Below are 19085 nucleotides of genomic sequence, written 5' to 3' on the forward strand. Positions count from 1 at the left end.
CAGCTCGAGCCACCGCAACTGCATTTGCTGCAGCTGGAGCCACCGAAACAGCAGCCACAGCAGCGTGAGGCCTGGACGGCAGTTTGGAGCACGGCCGCGGAGGAGCGGCGGCTGCCCAACGAGTCAATCGTGCTGAAGGACCAGTGGACCTCCCTATCCCGCCAGCCATCCATCTCCCGCCAGTCCTATCATCAATTCCCCGCGTGAGTCAGTGTTCTGTTTGTGCTGTCCTGGGTTAGTTAAGTCTGTAGATAAGCTAAATTTGCACTGTGTCATCTGCGTCTTGTACTTGTAAATAAACTGAATTGCTTTTTGTTGCTTGTGTGTAAATAGTAAATAAATTCAGTAGTAATATTTCAAACCTTTTGTCTTTCGTCTTGGCCTTCTTTTTCCTCTTTGCATTCGTCGCCTTTGTCTTTTCCCCATTGGGCAGCTACGGTGCGATACGGCCAAAGTCTGGGTGAATCGGGTGAGTTTGTTAGGTCGCGGTCTTACACCACCGCTCGGTCTATAACATCTAACCGCGATCTATAACAATATATATATATAATAATACCGTAAGGACTCGACTTTGTTATCCCTTTTACGCCGCACCCAGTGACCCGATGCCCACGGCACTAATGGATTTACGATCTACGAACCGCGCTCTTTGTTTATCACGTACAGCCAGACTCAAAAAATCTGAATTAGTCGACTTTGGGGCCCAAAAGCATCCGATTAACGGCCGATACGACGCCATATTACGACGCCATCGTATTGGTGTCTGCTGGGCGAAGGCGATGCGAGCCGTCTGCTGATTAGACAGTCGAGTGGTGTCATTAAATAATGGGCCGTGCTTACTGCTTACTGATATTGATCTGAAACTTGCAAATGGCCATGTATTGCAAAGCTATTTTCCTTCTTATATTGTCCAAGTCTAAAATACACACCCACACACACACATAAATCAGCTGATCGTCAAATCTGCATTCCCTACAACCAGTGATTACAGGTTTAAAAAATGATTTTTTGAGGTATTGACAACGATGTAAATAGGAAAGCATTAATTTAATTATTTCCTTCTTATTCTGTAAAAGCGGCCTCGACGGTATAGTGTGCGATTGCCCAAAGCAGGTTCTTATTTTGACAATCGTCAGTCGTACAATAAATACTTACGGAATATTAAATGAAAGAAAATGTTTCTTTCTTGAATATTTTAAAGCATTTTGTTTTTCATTCCACATGGTGTGTTTCTTCCCTCCCTCTGTGGACAACCAAGTGCCGGCTTCCGGTGGTAGTATAATCCTCTGTAGCAGTGTAGGGTTTTATGAGCCAATGATAATGGTGCGGCGCATGTCGAGTCACAGCAGGATTTTATGAAACGCCATTTGAAGTTGTGAAAAAGGTCAGAGTACCTGCTAACATGTCAAGCTACAGCAGGGCGGCGCATGTCAGTTATAGTTAATCAACGGATCAATGAGAATGTCCTTTACTGTACGTACTGTACTTTACCACATCGGTTAGAAACGCTGCTGCAGGAGATCTCCAATGGTCTTTACTTTAGCTTCTGCTTTGGATTCGGTTCCCGCCTCCTGATACCTCGCAGGTGTGACGTCGCATCAGAGGACGTTAAGCCAGCTGTCTCATCTGATTGGACAGTCGAAGGCGACAGCAAGCCGCCCACCGAGTGGACAATCCAGACCATGCATTTGTGCCGGTGTCGGCGATCGTTGTTCATATATGCACTCTTCATTCTCATCTTTCTTCCTGACTCTTACTCGGACAAGCAAATCCCCTATGCCATCCATAATGGTACACTCTTATCCATACACCACATCCTCCCTTCCGTGGATGTTCCACGGGTTTCGGCTAGTATATACAACAACAACAACAACATGCATTTTAAGTCCATTTTCCCTGCTAGAGCGGGGGTTAGCCTTGCGGTCCCCCATGACAATCTTCTCCATTTTGCCCTATTTTCTGCATCTCTCCTTGTTAAGCCCCTTGCCCGCATTTCTTCTTCCACCATCTTCAACCAAGTCTTTCTCTGTCTTCCCCGTCCTCTACTTCCTTCTACATCAATTTCCATCACTCTTCTCAACCAGTCACTTTCATCCTTCCTCAACACATGACCAAACCATCTCAGCCTGTTCCTCTTCACAGCATCAATCACAGGCAATATTCCCATCATCTTTCGCAATTCATCATTTGTCTTCCTCTCTCTCAACGATACTCCGCACATCCATCGAACCATTCGCATTTCCACCCTTTCCAGCCTTCGTTGCTGCTCTACGTTCATTACCCATGTCTCGCTCCCATAAATCATAACACTTCTCACACATGCAGCATACACCTTTCCCTTCAGCTTCAGCGACACTCTCCTCCTCATCAGCACGCCACTCAGTTCCCGAAACTTCTAGTATATACATATTACATATATATACACACATATATTACATATATATAATTTTGGATATGGAGGAAGTTTATGGAGGCACGTCGAACGGTGTAGGTTGGTGGTGTGTGTTTTTTATTTTTTTTTGTTTTTTTTTGTTACTATTATTATTTCTTATTTTGTGTATATAAGGGAGTGGGTGAGGGTGTGTTTTTGCATGTGTGTTTTTGTATGTTGAGTGGTGTATGTTGTAAGGGTAGGTGGTTGGTTGGTGTGTGTGTGTGTGTGTGTGTGTGTGTGTGTGTGTGTGTGTGTGTGTGTGTGTGTGTGTGTGTGTGTGTGTGTGTGTGTGTGTGTGTGTGTGTGTGTGTGTGAGAGAATGAATGATCTGGTGTGTTTTGTTTGTGAGTGGTGAAGGGTATAAAGGTGGGTGTTTGAGTGTTCCACCATGTTTGTTTGGTGCTGTGGATTCTGGATGCGGATGTGTTGTTGTTGTAGTCTGCGTTCGCACTGGCTGGGGGTGGGGGTATGTACGCATCCAGGTGTAGTTGCTGCATGTGGATGTGTACGTGCCCCTGCTAACCCACCTAAGCTGACCGTATTGAGGTTGAAGGGCCGAAACGGGATGATACCGAGGACCTCGATTGAGGACCCGGTCAGTGTGGAACACTTGTGACCAGGTGTGTTTTGAACTTATATATATATATATATATATATATATACACACAGTCATGTGAAAAAGTAAGTACACCCCATGTAAAGTTTTGACTTTTTCAACATATTTCAACATACAGTTATTTGATCTTCATTTCAACAATATTGAGAGATAAAGGTGATATAATATAACAAATATCATGAGACATTTACATTTTGTAGTCCATTGTATAATTTAAATAAACATAAATGCAAATTTCACATGTGGAAAAAGTAAGTACACCCCTACGTTTATCACTACTTCAAACACCTAAAATTAGAATTAGGTGCACCAGCTCAGGTGCAAATGATTAGAACATCGTCAGAGAGGATCTTGGAGGAACCTGTCTTATTTTATCCTCAGACATTTAGTTTGGTTTGCTCTTTGTTGTTGATGTGTGCGGCGTCACCATGCCTAGATCAAAAGAGCTCTCTGAGGCCTTCAGAAAGAAGGTTATAGATGCCTACGAGTCTGGGAAGGGATTTGAAAAGATCTCCAAACAATTTGAAATCAATAATTCGACTGTCCGGAAGATCATCTACAAGTGGAGAAGATTCCAAACAACTGCCAACTTGTTCAGGCCAGGCCGCCCCAGCAAGTTCAGCCCAAGAGCAGACCGCAAGATGCTGAAGGAAGTCTCTAAGAACCCCAGAATGTCATCACGGGACCTACAGGTAGCTCTTGCCACTCTTGATGTCAAAGTGCACGATTCTACCATTAGAAAGAGGCTGCACAAATTTGATCTACATGGGAGGTGTGCCAGGAGGAAACCTTTGCTGTCCAGAAAGAACACCAGGGCAAGACTAAAGTTTGCCAATGAACACCTAGGCAAAGACCAGCACTTCTGGAACAATGTGCTCTGGACAGATGAGTCAAAGGTAGAGCTATTTGGCCACAGTACCAGAAGACATGTTTGGCGAAAACCAAAGACAGCATTTGACCACAAGAACCTAATACCAACTGTAAAGCATGGTGGTGAAAATATTATGGTTTGGGGCAGCTTTGCTGCATTAGGGCCTGGGCAGCTCACCATCATAGAATCCACTATGAATTCTTCATTGTACCACAGGGTGCTTGAGGATAATGTGAGGCCATCTGTCGGAAAGTTGAAGCTCAACCGAAGGTGGACCTTGTAACATGACAATGACCCTAAACATACCAGTAAATCCACCAAGGAATGGCTGAAAAGAAAGAAATGGAGGGTTCTGGAATGGCCAAGGAAAAGCCCGGATCGAAATCCCATCGAGATGTTGTGGGGGGTTTTGAAACGAGCTGTGCATGCAAGAAACCCCTCAAACATCGCATAGCTGAAAGAATTCTGCATGGAGGAGTGGGCAAAAATTTCTCCCAGTCCATGTCAGAGACTGGTAGACAGTTATAAGAAACGCCTACTTGAGGTTGTTTCTGCCAAAGGGGGCAATACCACCTATTAGAGCCAAGGGTGTACTTACTTTTTCCACATGCGAAATTTGCATTTATGTTTATTTAAATTATACAATGGACTACAAAATGTAAATGTTTCATGATATTTGTTATATTATATCACCTTTATCTCTCAATATTGTTGAAATGAAGATCAAATAGCTGTATGTTGAAATATGTTGAAAAAGTCAAAACTTTACATGGGGTGTACTTACTTTTTCACGTGACTGTATCTGGATGTCTGGTAGCTGGTAGACAGACTGTTTGGTCACAGCCTTTGTGGACATACTTGAGTACGTATTTTATGTTGTGTTGTGGAATGTTCTAGACTACCCCCCCCCCCCCCCCCCCCTCCCCCAAGTCATTCCAAAGATAATCTCAGTTGCTGGGATTCTTCGTTAATAAGGGTAAACAGATGTTTGGTACTACAGAACTTTATTTGTCCAAATAATCTCCGACAGCTTCAAAGCAATTGAGATTTAGTCTTTGAAGGGGCCATTCCATGTGTTGAAGGACTCCAGCTTACTCGTTATTTTGCAAATATGTTGCAATTTTCCAGCTGAGTGTTTTGGATCATTAGCTTGCTATAAGATGAGGTTTGGACCAATAAGTCTTGCAATACTAGGGATAATACTAAGAATATAGTAATGTGATACTAAGAATGTAGATTAAAATTTGTTTTGCTCACTTGGCTGTGCCTGGATGAGTTTGAGGGTAGTGGAGTATCAGGTGAAACCCAAATTCTATCCAGATTCCTCCTGATGACTATTTTGCTCTCTACTTATTTGGGTTCCTTCTGTTAACTCCCATGCAGTTGTTGTTGTTGTTTGGTATGCGGCCGATGGCTGCTGGTTGCATCATTTATCTGGAAGAGCATTTGTGCCACTGATGTTGTGCCCCAATTACCAGTGAGCAAGTACTCAATTTGCCAACCTCGGACAGGCCGAGTCACCCCCCTGGAGTGTAAATCAACGATCGACCGGGATTCAAACTCAAGATCCTAGGATCCCAAGCCAGCACCCTAACCGTAAAGCCAACACCAGGCTATACTCACATGCCGTATTTTGTCGTTCATTTGATTTTTTCCTTGCTACAGTCAATAAACCAGCAATTTTCAGCAATTTTGAACACCACTTGAGGATATGTACCCCCAAAATTGAATTGAACCTCCTCCATGTTTTATCGTTAGCTTCAAATAAGGTTCTTTAGAAGTATCAGTTTTTCAACGTCTCACATACTGTGTTCAATTTGATCCAAATAAACTTTGACACGTCTATCAAAAGGACCTTTATCCGTTGTTCCGTTGTCCAATTTCTGTGTTCTTGTGCTAATTTTATTATTTTAGGCTTGCTCCCCTTAAGAGGTTTTCTTACAGCAACATATCTTTGAAATCTTTGATTTCAAATGTGACCTTCATTCCGTTAATGCATGGACAATGACACCTAAGCCTTCTGCTCGTTCTGTTGACAAAACGCTCGTCTTCTTTCTATTCCTTAACACTATTATCAAGTATTTTTCATCTTTGTTAGACAGGTTTTTGGGTCTTCCAGATCTGGGTTTATCAATTACCGATGACGTTTCTCTGTACTTCTTGATTGCGGTTCGGATATCACACATTGGAAATCGAGTGACGTGTGCTATTTCACTTAAATTTTTTCCTTCTTAATGCAGAAACAATTGTTTGGTAATCCACTGATATTTTAGCCATTTTGTTTCAAGCCAACAGTTAATCCTGATAAATCTGTATTCTGCGGAACAAAAAGTGGGTTTTTAGCTCGATGGATGTGTGGAGAGGAATACCTGAAGTTGATGACAAGGAGCACTTGATGATGAGTCATCAATTAGATTTGATTGCTGAAAGTTATGGATTAGCTACCACAATACTTCATATTAGCTGCTCACGTATAGTTTACTTTGATTTGTTGTAATCACAAGATTTTGAATATTCTGATCAATGTGAATTAAAGATTGCTAAATGACAAGATTGGTTTCTTCTCACCCAAACCAAGCTGTATCAAAGAGAAGTCAACGTTATTATAATAGTAGTGAACATGAGCAGAGGCTTTGGGTAAACTGATGATGCCCATAACTTTCACATATTGCAACTCCTGAATGGGTCGAGACATTTGCAGACAGAAAAGAGACAGAAAATGAAAGAAAAGATCAAGGTTTTGGATGGGGGAACATTGGTTGGTGAACAGACAAGAGATGGTGGTGAACAGCTGTTTTAAAGACCTGGAGGGAGGAGTGGGATTGAAGAGAGTGAGGGAGTTTGGTCTAGAGGTGGGAGAAAAGAGGAATGAAAGAGTGAAGGTGAATAGTGTCTTGATTTTGGCAGTTTAACCAAAAGAGGGTTGCAGGCAGATCTTGTGCGACCTGGAGGAATATTTGGGGGACAGAGCACAGATAGCTGGGGGAGCAAGGCCTGAGAGGAGTCTGTAGAAGACAGAAAGACCACCAACCTGCCTGCAGTGAATGAGTGAAAGGCCCTCGGAGTTAGCTTCATCGTGGGAGATTCCAATGATTCTGAAAGCTTTGGTTTCAACAGCGTGAAGCCGAGCAAGGGGTGAGGCAGGAGCACCGGCTCAGAAGGGAGAACAGCATTCCATTGAGCTGCGGATGAAAGCCTTTTATGTCGTGAGGAGCTCAGGTGTGCCAAGGAAGGACTTCGCACGACTGGCTTTGGAAGCCAGCTTGGAAATGTGGTTTTCCCAGGAAAGATCATGGCAGCTAGTGAGACCCAAAAGCTTGAATGACAGAACTTCTTGGAGAGGATTGTTGAGAAAGTCGATGGGAGGGTTGTCAAGTCGGTCTTTTCAGAGAGACATAGCAAGAGTGAGAGATTTGTCAGGATTGAAAGACATGTTCCACTTGTTTGACCAGTGTGTGATTTTGTCCAGGTCTGCAGAGAGTGAGGAGGCTGCAGACTGCCGATCTGAGGTATGAGGTATGAAGCGATAGAGAGTGTAGTCATCAGCAAAGAGATAGAGAAGATTTTCCAAAGAGTCGGAGAGATCATTGATGAAGACCAGAAAAAGCACAGGGCCCAGAACACTGCCTTGGGGAACTCCAGCCTGAACAGGAAGGGGAGACGAGAGAAAACTATTCAGGGCCACACGTTGACTACGACCAGAGGAAGTCTGCAAGCCATGTGTGGAGATTTCCATGGATACCATAGGAGGAGAGTTTGGTGAGCAGAGCGGGTTGCCAGACCGCATCGAAGGCACGTGATATGTCAAGGGAGACAGCTCTGATTTCCTGTTTGGCATGAAGGACCTCCATCCATTGTTGAGACAGCAGAAGCAGCATGTCCAGAGTAGAATGACCTGGTCTGAATCCAAATTGATGATCTGAGATCAAGCCATTGGAGAAGAGGAAGGATTCGATGTCAGAAGCGATGATGGATTCCATGACTTTGCTGATTATTGGGAGCAGGCCGATTGCTCTGTAGTTGCAAGGATCTGTTTTTGCACCTTTTTTGTGTAAAGCGGTAATGCTGGCTGATTTCCAAGCAGATGGCATATGACCTTGAGCAAAACAGAGGGTGAAGAAACAGAGAGAGGGTGAGATAGAGCGGTAGAGCAGGATTTTAGGACCCGTGGGCTGATGCCGTGTGGTCCAGTTGCAGAATCAGAGTCGAGGTTTGACAGAAACTTCTCCACCTTGCCAGGAGAGAAGGACACAGAGTCCAGGAGCAGCTGGGTTCGATTGGGAAAGGTGGGTACAGAGAGAGATGGGTTTGGAACACAATATTTTAAGGCAAAGGTTTGTGATTTATAATCTAAATGTCGGTAAGTGTTTTAAGGTAAGTTGTGTAAGTCGAATCCAGTCAATAATTAAATGTAGGTAAGGTAAATTTCGGTAAGTTGTGTAAATTAGGGTAAGTGTTTTGTAATTCCAGTTAGAAATGACCCGAATTTGGTGTATCGGAAGCTTCTTGTTGCCCGAGCCACTCTCTTTTCCCTTCTATTCAGGTTAGGATTCAAGTTCGGAAAATGAGGAAATACATTTATCGTGCCTAATGGCCAAGCGGAGAGCAAAACGTTGCAAATCCAGCTGCTGTTTCATCACAACATACAAACTCACTTTCAAACATATCGAAGGCAAGACGTTTATGAAATATTGGGAATGATTCTCAGTTCACACAAAATAAGCTATTGTAGTACACACACGATGGGTATGCAAAAGAGGTTGCTTTAAATGATGGCACAAAAAGTGGAAATAATAAAGGAACAACACAGTAGGTAAACAGAATTGCTGAAAGGACTTACATTTTGTGCACAAAACTTGTTGTTTTTTTTTTATACAAAATGAGACTCGTGAAAGAGCAATATTTATTTCCAATATATAAATAACAGATTATATAAAAAACAATTATATAAAATAAATTAAAATAAAATTAAAAATTATATAAAAGACAATTACAACTACATATGGGCAGGGTACAGCCCGAAGTGGAGATCGGTTTCTGAGGTTTGGGACATGGACCTTTTTTTTTTTTTTTTGTATACATAATCGAGGCTCGTGAAAGCCAACATTTATCACACAAACAAATCAAACAGACAAACAAACAAAGTATATAAAAAGGGGAGCGGTAGACAAGATGGGGAGAGAAGGGGAAGCACATAAACACAACATTTGAGAGCAGGGACATCGGGAATGTGTGGGAGGGAGAGGGCTTGGGGGGAGGTGGTGTAGGAAAGGGGGGGGGGGGGTGTGAGAAGTATAAACACAAGGACACCAAGTACTTCCAGGAAAGAATTTGGTATTTCGAAAAAGTGGATTTGGGGTGAAATTAGCAGGGGTAGAAAAGATCAAGGTTTTGGATGGGGGAAGATAAGAGATGGTGGTGAACAGCTGTTTTAAAGACTTGGAGGGAGGAGTGGGATTGAAGAGAGTGAGGGAGTTTGTTCCAGAGGCGGGAGAAAAGAGGGATGAAGGAGTGAAGGTGAGCAGAGAGTCTTGATTTTGGCAGTTTAACCATAAGAGGCATGCAGGCAGATCTTGTGCGACCTGCAGGAATATTTGGGGGACAGAGCCCAGAGAGAGCTGGAGGAGCAAGGCCAGAGAAGAGTCGGTAGAAGACAGAAAGACCACCAACCTGCCTGCTGTGAGTAAGTGAAAGGCCCTCGGAGGTAGCTTCATCACGGGGAGAGCAGCCCAGAGGGGAGAGCAGTATTCCATTGAGCTGCGGATGAAAGCCTTGTATGTGGTGAGGAGCTCAGGTGTGCCAAGGAAGGACTTCGCACGACGGAGGATGCCCAGTCGGCGACTGGCTTTGGAGGCCAGATTTGAAATGTGGTTTTCCCAGGAAAGATAATGGCAGATAGTGAGACCCAAAAGCTTGAGTGACAGAACTTCTTGGAGAGGATTATTCAGAAAGTGGATGGGAGGGTTGTCCAGTTGGTCTTTTCGGAGAGACATCGTAAGAGTGTGAGATTTGTCAGGATTGAAAGACATGTTCCACTTGTTTGCCCAGTCAGTGATTTTGTCCATGTCTAGAGAGTGAGGAGGCTGCAGACTGCCAATCTGAGGGATGAGGAATGGAGCGGCAGAGAGTGGAGTCATCAGCAAAGAGATAGAGAGGATTTTCAAGAGAGTGGGAGAGATCATTGATGAAGACCAGAAAAAGCACAGGGCCCAGAACACTGCCTTGGGGAACTCCAGCCTGAACAGGAAGAGGAGATGAGAGAAACCCATTCAGGGCCACACGTTGACGACGACTAGAGAGGAAGTCCGCCAGCCATGCATGGAGATTTCCATCGATACCAAAGGAGGAGAGTTTGGTGAACAGAGCGGGGTGCCAGACCGTATCGAAGGCACGTGATATGTCAAGGGAGACAGCTCTGATTTCCTTTTTGGCATTGACGACCTCCATCCATTGTTGAGACAGCAGAAACAGCATGTCCAGAGTAGAAAGACCTGGTCTGAAACCAAATTGATGATCAGAGATCAAGCCATTGGAGAAGATGAACGATTTCATATCTGAAGCAATGATGGATTCCATGACTTTGCTGATAATTGGGAGAAGGCTGCTTGGTCTGTAGTTGCTAGGATCCGTTTTTGCACCTTTTTTGTGTAAAGAGGTGATGTTGGCTGATTTCCAAGCAGATGGCAGATGACCTTGAGCAAAAGAGAGGGTGAAGAGAACAGAGAGGGAGTGAAAGAGCGCAAGAACAGGATTGGAGGACCCGTGGGCTGATGCTGTCAGGTCAAGTTGCCGAATCAGAGTCGAGGGTTGACAGAAACTTTTCCACCTTGTCAGGAGGAAAGAACACAGAGTCCAGGAGCAGCAGGGTACGACTGGGTACAGAGAGGGATGGGTTTGGGACACAAGATTTAGAGGCAAAAACAGAGTTGAGGCATTCAGCTTTTTCACATGCGGAGTCAGCTGTGTAGCCGTTTGAGGTGAGGGAGGGGATGGAGTAGGAACAAACACCAGAAACAGATTTGACCAGACGCCACCAGGATTTGGAAGAGGGAGACAGATAAGAGAGTTCGGTCTTGAGAACGGAGAGATATTGTATCCTGGCTCTACTGAGGGTAGACACACACTTGATTCGGGCTTTGTGAAAGGAAATGAGATTTCCTTCCGTTGGATTTGCTTTCCAGGAGACGAAGGCAAGTTGTTTCTGGGCAATAGCCTCAACACAAGATTCCGTGTACCATGGACGGGAGGAAGGGTATGACAACTGAAGACGAGATGGGATAAATCTGTGCATGAGAGCAATTTACTTTGGAAGAATTCCCAGGATGAGTTGATGTCAGAGGTGGTAGAGATGGGAGACCAGTCCAGATGATTGCTGGCTGCTTGAAGACCGTGCCAGTTGGCCTGAGTGAAATGCCAGACTCGTCGAGGAGGCTCCCTCCTGAGGAGGCTCCCTGTGAATGGTCAGTGAGATGTCCACTTTAACAAGCACATGATCAGATGAGCCGAACGGAGCAGAAGAGCAGCAGACAATTTCAGGGAAGTTAGTCATAACCAAGTCCAGAAGAGAAGATGCTCCGTTGACCGAGATCCGGGTCGGGAAATTGACAGATTGTGTCAGTCCCAGTGAGTCGCAGAAGTCCTTTGCTGAGGAGCCATGGCTGGTGAGAGAGGTACCCACACCCAGCCAACTGGCATGGTGACAATTGAAATCACCACATATGAGGAAGAGAGAGTTGGGATGAGTAGATAGAAGTTGGTCCATATTATCAGACAGCGAGATGTGGATAGAGTCATCACTGTTTGGTGGACGGTACAATACACATATGAACAAGAGGTGGGAGTGAAGGGGAAGCCGTAGCCAGAGGTATTCCTGGGGGTGAGGTGGAGAGAGGGCAGTGCAGGGCGAGTGAGAAAGAGAGTTTTTGATAAAGATAGCAACCCCACCTCCAAGACGAGGCTCAGGTCTATCAAACCGGAGGAGGGAGTAACCCGGGAGAGATACTAAGGAATCAGAGACATCATGAAGGAGGAAAGTTTCTGTGAAGCAGATCACGTCTGGTTTGTCAGAAGCAACCTGTATGGAGAGATCAGTTAAGTTTGAACGAACTTAACTTTGAACGAACGGCATGTAGCAATGACAGGGAGATCAGGAGAAGTGGTGGGAGTATTGGTCAGAAGAAGTGTGGACATATGTTGTGTGCAAGAGACGAGATGGAAGGGAAGTGGTGTGAGAATGGTGAAGGGTAGGCAGGGACAGAAATACAAGTCTGTATGGCAAGGGTGCCCGGAGGGCGTGAATGGTGTTGGTGTCCTGTTTTCTGAGGAGTTTGTAGACAGTGTGGTGAGTGTGACGAGAGTGAGTGATAGGTTGATGATGGTGAAAATGATGATTGGAAAGCTCTTGGTGAACGACATCTCGGGATATGCTCCGCAGGTTGGTCGGAGCGATGAAGAGAAGGACAGTTCTCATGTGCGACAGAGAGGCTGATGGAAAACGTGAAAGATGAGGAAGTTGTTGTGGTAGGAGGAGACCTAAATGGACATGTGGGAAGGAGTATGGACGGTTTTGAGGGAGTTCATGGGGGTTATGGATATGGTGTGAGAAATGGAGAAGGTGAAAGGGTTTTGGAGTTTGCAGATGGAGCTGATTTGTTGATTTGTAATACTCAGTTCCAGAAAGAGGATAATAAGCTTGTTAGATACACGTCAGGTGGGTCGACGACAACCGTTGACTACCTGAAAGTGCGTCGGCGAGATAGGGGGCACCTCCGGGACACAAAGGTAATCCCGGGGGAGGAGGCTGTTTCACAGCACCACTTGGTTGACTGCGACATAAGGGTGAAAGGTGCGAGGAGAGCTCGGCGGGTGAAGTACCAACCGAGAATGAAGGTGTGGAGGTGGAAAGAGGTGACAGTAAGGGAGGCATTAAAAGAGAGGCTGAGTGGGGTAGAGGCTGATGTGGTTGAGCTTGAAAGTGGTTGGATGTCAATGAAAGATAGTCTGTTGGGAGCCATTGGTGAGGTATGTGGATGGACAAAAGGACCACCAAGGCACTCAGAAACATGGTGGTGGGATGATGAAATTGGAAAGAGGATTGACGAGAAGAGGAAGAAGTTCAAGGAGTGGCAGAAGGCAAAGGGTACGGGAGCAGAAAAATCAGAGCATGAAAGTTATAAGGCAGCCAAGAAGGCTGCAAAGAAAGAGGTGGCAAAGGCGCAGGAGGCATGTAGGAAAATGTTCGGAGAATGCTTGGATTTGGAAGAGGGTCAGAGAGCGGTATTCAGGATTGCAAAGCAGATAGCGAAAGAGAGGTGTGATGTGATGGGGGTGAGTTGCTTGAAGGATGAAGTGGGACAAATCGTTGTGGACCCAGATGGAATTAAAGGAAGATGGCAAAGATATATGGAAATGCTGTTGAATACAGAGAATGAATGGGATGGCAACATAGAGAGTAACCCAGTTTTAGGACCGGCAGAGAAGATAACTGAGAAGGAAGTTGAGGAAGCGATAAAAGCAATGAAGAGTAGAAAAGCGGGAGGGCCAACGGGAGTTGTGGGAGATATGTTGAAGGCAGCAGGAAGTTGGGGTGTGAAGAGAATGACAGAGATCTGTAATCTGGTGGTGAAAGAAGGCCGCATTCCAGTGGATAGGGAACCGAGTACCCTCGTCCCTCTATACAAGGGGAAAGGTGACCTTCTGGAGTGTGGCTCGTACTGAGCGATATAGTTATTGGAGCATGGAATGAAGGTATTGGAAAGGGTGTTGGAGAGGAGGATAAGGAAGAAAGTGAAGATCGACGAAATGCAGTTTGGATTTATGCCAGGAAGAGGAACGACAGACACGCTTTTTAATGTGAGGCAGTTGCAGGAGAAGTACATGGATAAGAGGAAAAAGTTGTTTCTTGGGTTTGTTGATCTGGAGAAAGCATTCGATGGGGTTCCACGTGAAGTATTGACATGGGCATTGAGGAAGTTAGGAGTGGAGGAATGGTTGATCAGAGTAGTGATGGCAATGTACAAAAGAGTGCGCACAGCAAAAAGGACGAAGGACGGGAAGAGTGGCAAGTTTGAGGTGAAGGTGGGAGTGCATCAGGGGTCGGTACTAAGTCCACTACTATTTGTAGCTGTGATGGAGGTGCTGGCTCAGAACGTAAAGGAGGGTTTACCGTGGGAGTTGTTGTATGCAGATGATCTGGTGTTGATTGCGGAAAGTATGGATGGACTGAAGGAAAAGATGAACAAGCAGAAGGAATGTATGTAGACAAAAGGTCTGAAGGTGAATATCGGAAGGACGAAGGTGATGGCAAGTGGTAAAGCATGTGGTGAGGTGGAAAGAACAGGGAAGTGGCCGTGTGCTGTGTGCAGGAAGGGTGTCGGAGTGAACTCCATTCAATGTACAATGTGCGCTGAGTGGGTTCATAAAAAATGTAGTGGTGTGAGAGGGTCATTAACCAGTGTGGCAGCCACATTCAAATGTAAGGTGTGCACAGAGGGAGCTGCAGATGGAGGAAATGTTGAGTTGGATCTTGAAGACGGCATGAAGCTGGAAGGTGTGAAAACATTTTGCTACCTCGGAGACATGCTGAATGGAGAAGGTGGATCAGACTCGGCAACGGTTGCTGGAGTGAGATGTGCATGGAAGAAGTTTCGGGAACTGAGTGGCATGCTGATGAAGAGGGGAGTGTCGTTGAAGCTGAAGGGAAAGGTGTGTGCTGCATGTGTGAGAAGTGTTATGATTTATGGGAGCGAGACATGGGTAATGAACGTGGAGCAGCAACGAAGGTTGGAAAGGGTGGAAATGCGAATGGTTCGGTGGATGTGCGGAGTATTGTTGAGAGAGAGGAAGACAAATGATGAATTGCGAAAGATGATGGGAATAGAGCCTGTGATTGATGCTGTGAAGAGGAACAGGTTGAAATGGTTTGGTCATGTGTTGAGGAAGGATGAAAGTGACTGGTTGAGAAGAGTGATGGAAATGAATGTCGAAGGAAGTTGAGGACGGGGAAGACCGAGAAAGACTTTGCTAAAGATGGTGGAAGAAGAAATGCAGGCAAGGGGGTTAACAAGGAGAGATGCAGAAAATAGGGCAAAATGGAGAAGATCGTCATGGGGACTGCAAGGCTAACCCCCGCTCTAGCAGGGAAAATGGCCTTAAAATGCATGTTGTTGTTGTTGTTGTTGTTGTGTTGTATATAAATAACAGATTAGCATTCGTCTACTTGTCGAAATTTTGCATTTTGCAGTGCAAATCTGATCATTTGCTCAATTGTCATGGTATTTTTATTTCTAAATATTGTTGAAAACATGTAGTTAGGATAGGAGGAACTATTGGCCTTTTAATGTCACTTTCCTTTTCTATCATTACTTTTTGCCCGTACTTCTTGGCCTCAACAATTACATCGCAGTTTATTCCAAAAACAAATCATGCCACTCAAATCACTGCATGTAAAAGTAAACAAAGACAGCCAATTCAGACAAAACAAACCTTCAAATGCTTGTTGTGCTTTGATAGCACATTCCTGGTTCTTGTCAGGATGAACAAGAATAGACAACTGTGTGGAAAGACAAAAGAAGAGAAAAAAATACGAGAATGGCAATCTTCAACGTGATGACGTCAACCAAAATCATTACATCTTGATACATAATATTGTACCAAATTTGATTTAAATCCCTTCAGCTGTTCTTTAGTATCGCATTTTTACCTGAAATGATCTGACCTTTGACCTTTTTTTTTTTGTATACAGAATCGACGCTCGTGTAAGAGCGAACACATCAAACATGAAACCATGCACAGACACAAAATACAATGATGGGAGTGGGAGACAAGAGGGGGAGAGAGAAGGAAGCATTCTAGCACAACAACAGCAGAGAACAGGGACGTCAGTAGATCTGTGGAAGGGATGAAGGGAGAGGGGAGAGGGGAGAGGGCTGGGGGAGGAGGGAGGAGGGAGGAGGGTGAAGGAGGGAGGAGGGTGAAGGAGGGAGGAGGGTAAAGGGGAGGGGAGGAGTGAGGAGGGTGGAGGGGGTAAGGGGGGAGGTATACGGTATAAAGCAAATGAACACCACTAGGAATTTTAGGAAGTTGGAGTGAAAGAGGCCTCCAACCCCTCCCCCCCAACCCCCCTCCTCCTCCTCCTCCCCCGTACTCCCCCAAACCCCATATGGACCTGAAATGTGATCAATTACAAATCCCCAATGAGCTTGATTTCCAGAGTTGGCATCTCCTAACCCTCCCATACACATCTGCCTTAAAACACAATCACTTTTTGTTCCATGTTTTTGTGCATTCTTATTCACCTGCCGAAAACGCTTCTTTATGTCATCCATTGAAACTTCAGGGTCAATCTGAAGAACCTGAGAAGCAAACAAAGCATGGAGAAAATAAACAGAGCAGCGATGACAATTTGATACAAAATGTTTTGCAGCCACCCTTTGCAATTTATTTGTCTTTTTCTCCCAAACCTTCCAGTCATAAAATTCATAAAGACATGAGGTTTCTTTCGCCTAAAAGGGCATTTACGCATACTTATTCTATGCCATTTGTTGAAGGTCTTCTTTTTAACCCTTTGAGGACCACAAGCATCTTGAAATTAGTTTTCAGATACGAGTCAAATTTTATTCGTTTGGCTAACTTTCAATTTTTTAAATTGAAATTCAAGAGTAAGCATGACAAAAATAAGTTTTTCTCATAAACTGTGTAACCGTTCAAATTCACACTGTGTAACCCAGAATTATTGAAAATGTAGTACCCGTGTGTGTGTGTGTGTAATATATATTTTTTTTAAACAGAGCGTAACGTGTGCTCCTCCAATCTCTATGCATGCGCAGACCATAGCATCACTTCCAACTCAGATGCTTCAGCCCACCCACTCCATAACATAGAGATCTACATGCTGGTCATTGGTTAAACTTCAAAACAGACACCTATCAATATTTGAGCCATATTTGGGAGCCACCTATCAAGATTAATAATTTCCCTGATGAGCTCCCTCGCTGCATTGGCGATGTGTTTTGGGTCAATGTCTTGCTGCATGGTGAAGAGTTTGGAGGCATTTCCTTGTACATCATTCATTACATCATCAATAAAGAAGAGTGAGCCTGTTCCAGAGGTAGCCATGACTACCTCCACCATGCTTCACAGATGAGGTAGTACACTGTGGATCATATGCAGTTCCTTCCTTTATCCACACTTTCACCTTTCCATCACTTTGGTAAAGGTTTGTCTTGGTCTCATCTGTTCATAAAACTTGGTTCCAGAACTTACTGGCTCACCTCTGTACTTCTTGGCAAATTCTAATCTGGCCTTTCTATTTTTGGTGCTGCCTAGAGGTTTGCATCTTGCATGTAGTCTTTGTAATTCTGCTGTTGAAGTCTTCTGTAAACGTCTGATTGCGACACTTTCACACCTGCACTCTGGGGGTTGTTGGTGATGTCATTGACAGTTGTTTTAGGGTTTTATTCACAACTTTGATGATTTTTCGGTCATCAACTGCAGTTGTTATCCTTTGCCGACCTGGCCGTTGTCTATTGCCAAGTACACTAGTGGTTTCTTTCTTTTTCAAGGTATTCCAAATTGTTGTGTTTTCTATGCCCAATTTTTGTGCGATGGCTATAATTGAATTATTCTGTTGTTTCATCTTCCAAATTGCTTGCTCTTCTTTCATAGACAGTTCTCTGGTATTCATGTTGGTTTATGCCTACTGACTCCCAAGGCAAAAGCAAAGGCTAAAATAAAGACTAAACATTCACATCTCTTCTTTGTTTGAACCATCATTGAAACAAGAAAAACATGTCAGTCATTCGTTCCAATGCTTATGCTTACCTAAAATGGAGGGGGACTAAACATAAAAGTGCTATTGTTCGACAATGGTAAAACATGTGTACATAGAAATCCCGAGAAGTAAAACCTGACCTTCTGTACTCTTTCCGCATATTCATCTTTTGATCTTAAATCCAAATTTCTTGAGTATACAGAAATAACAACAAATTTGACTTCGCTGTTACAATACTTACAGAGGCCACTGTATATGTATAAATTGACTCCTCCCATTATCGCCTCCCCCTCAGCCACCGGACCAGTTTCATCACTTGTTGGCGAGTCATCAGCGATGACGTATACAGAAATGTGCACCACCAGGGCTCCCAAGCATGTACCACATGCAATTTCAATAGCAGTCAACATATAAATAACAATACCCAATTACATATCTCACCCTTAATTGGAGGGAACTAATTATCTCTCACTTAATCAGAGTTGCTACAACAAGCCTGTGGTCAGTATTGAGGAACTCAGCACTCCAGTTAACACTGCACTTCTGGAGCATCCTCCAGTGACCAATGAGCACATGGTCAATCTCCTTTGACACACCACCAGTGTTACAATACAAAGTCCAGCGATGAGACTGTGGGCACTGAAATCATGGACCAGCCACCCTCAGTCCATGACTTCTTGCAAAGTGCAATTCTGGTTCAGTCCAAGATCCATGGGGACCTACACCTGTCTTATAACCACCCCTATCAGTGCCAGTCGATGCATTGAAATCCAACAGGACTATAAGAGTATCTCTCCTGGGGTACTGATCAACCAAAGACTCGAGCCTGACATGCCTCCTCCTCAGTGAGATCACTTTCCTCAGTCGGAGCATATACAGAGACCAGAGAAATGACACCGAAAGAATGACGAATCCTCAATCTCATAATACGCTCGTTGACCAGTGTTAACACAATTATCATGGGTGCCAGCTTATTGGACACAGCTACAGCAACTTCTTGGGCATGGTAACCATCAGAGCACCAAGACCAGTAGTAGGTTTAACCACTCACCATTATCTCACCACCATCCGGTCTCTGAACCTCAGAAAGTGCTGCAACACTGATGCTATCATCTGAGCTCCAGCGTTTGAACAAGGACAGGTGATCGTCCTCTCAGAGCGAGGACCTTCCAGGCACCCACCCAAAGGGACTGCCTCAGGTTAACCCGAGGAGACCGTCGTCTGGTGGACGACACCTCAGTGCCACCCGACACACACCAGTACAACCCAACCCAGGAAGGCTACTCCGTGCTTTTCCTCCTATCATCAAATAATGGGAGTCCCGAATGCTTTGTCCAAATGAAAATGTAAAAAAAGTCCCGAAGGCCCAATACCATCATCCGTGCGAAGGTCA

General features: G+C 44.5%; 1 protein-coding gene across 1 annotated transcript in view; it reads right to left on the reverse strand.

The window, feature by feature from the left end:
- Positions 1 to 19085, reverse strand: part of DNAJC8 (DnaJ heat shock protein family (Hsp40) member C8) — a 92961-nt gene that overhangs the window by 58616 nt on the left and 15260 nt on the right. Inside the window, exons 3-4 of the mRNA XM_068097969.2 lie at positions 16218 to 16274; positions 15406 to 15472 (exon numbers count right to left, since the gene is read on the reverse strand). Of these exons, the coding sequence (XP_067954070.1) occupies positions 15406 to 15472; positions 16218 to 16274 (124 nt within the window). The remainder of the gene's footprint in view (positions 1 to 15405; positions 15473 to 16217; positions 16275 to 19085) is intronic.

The sequence above is a fragment of the Myxine glutinosa genome, chromosome 6, assembly GCF_964187855.1.
Source record: "Myxine glutinosa chromosome 6, kmMyxGlut1.1, whole genome shotgun sequence".
Lineage (NCBI taxonomy): Eukaryota > Metazoa > Chordata > Myxini > Myxiniformes > Myxinidae > Myxine > Myxine glutinosa.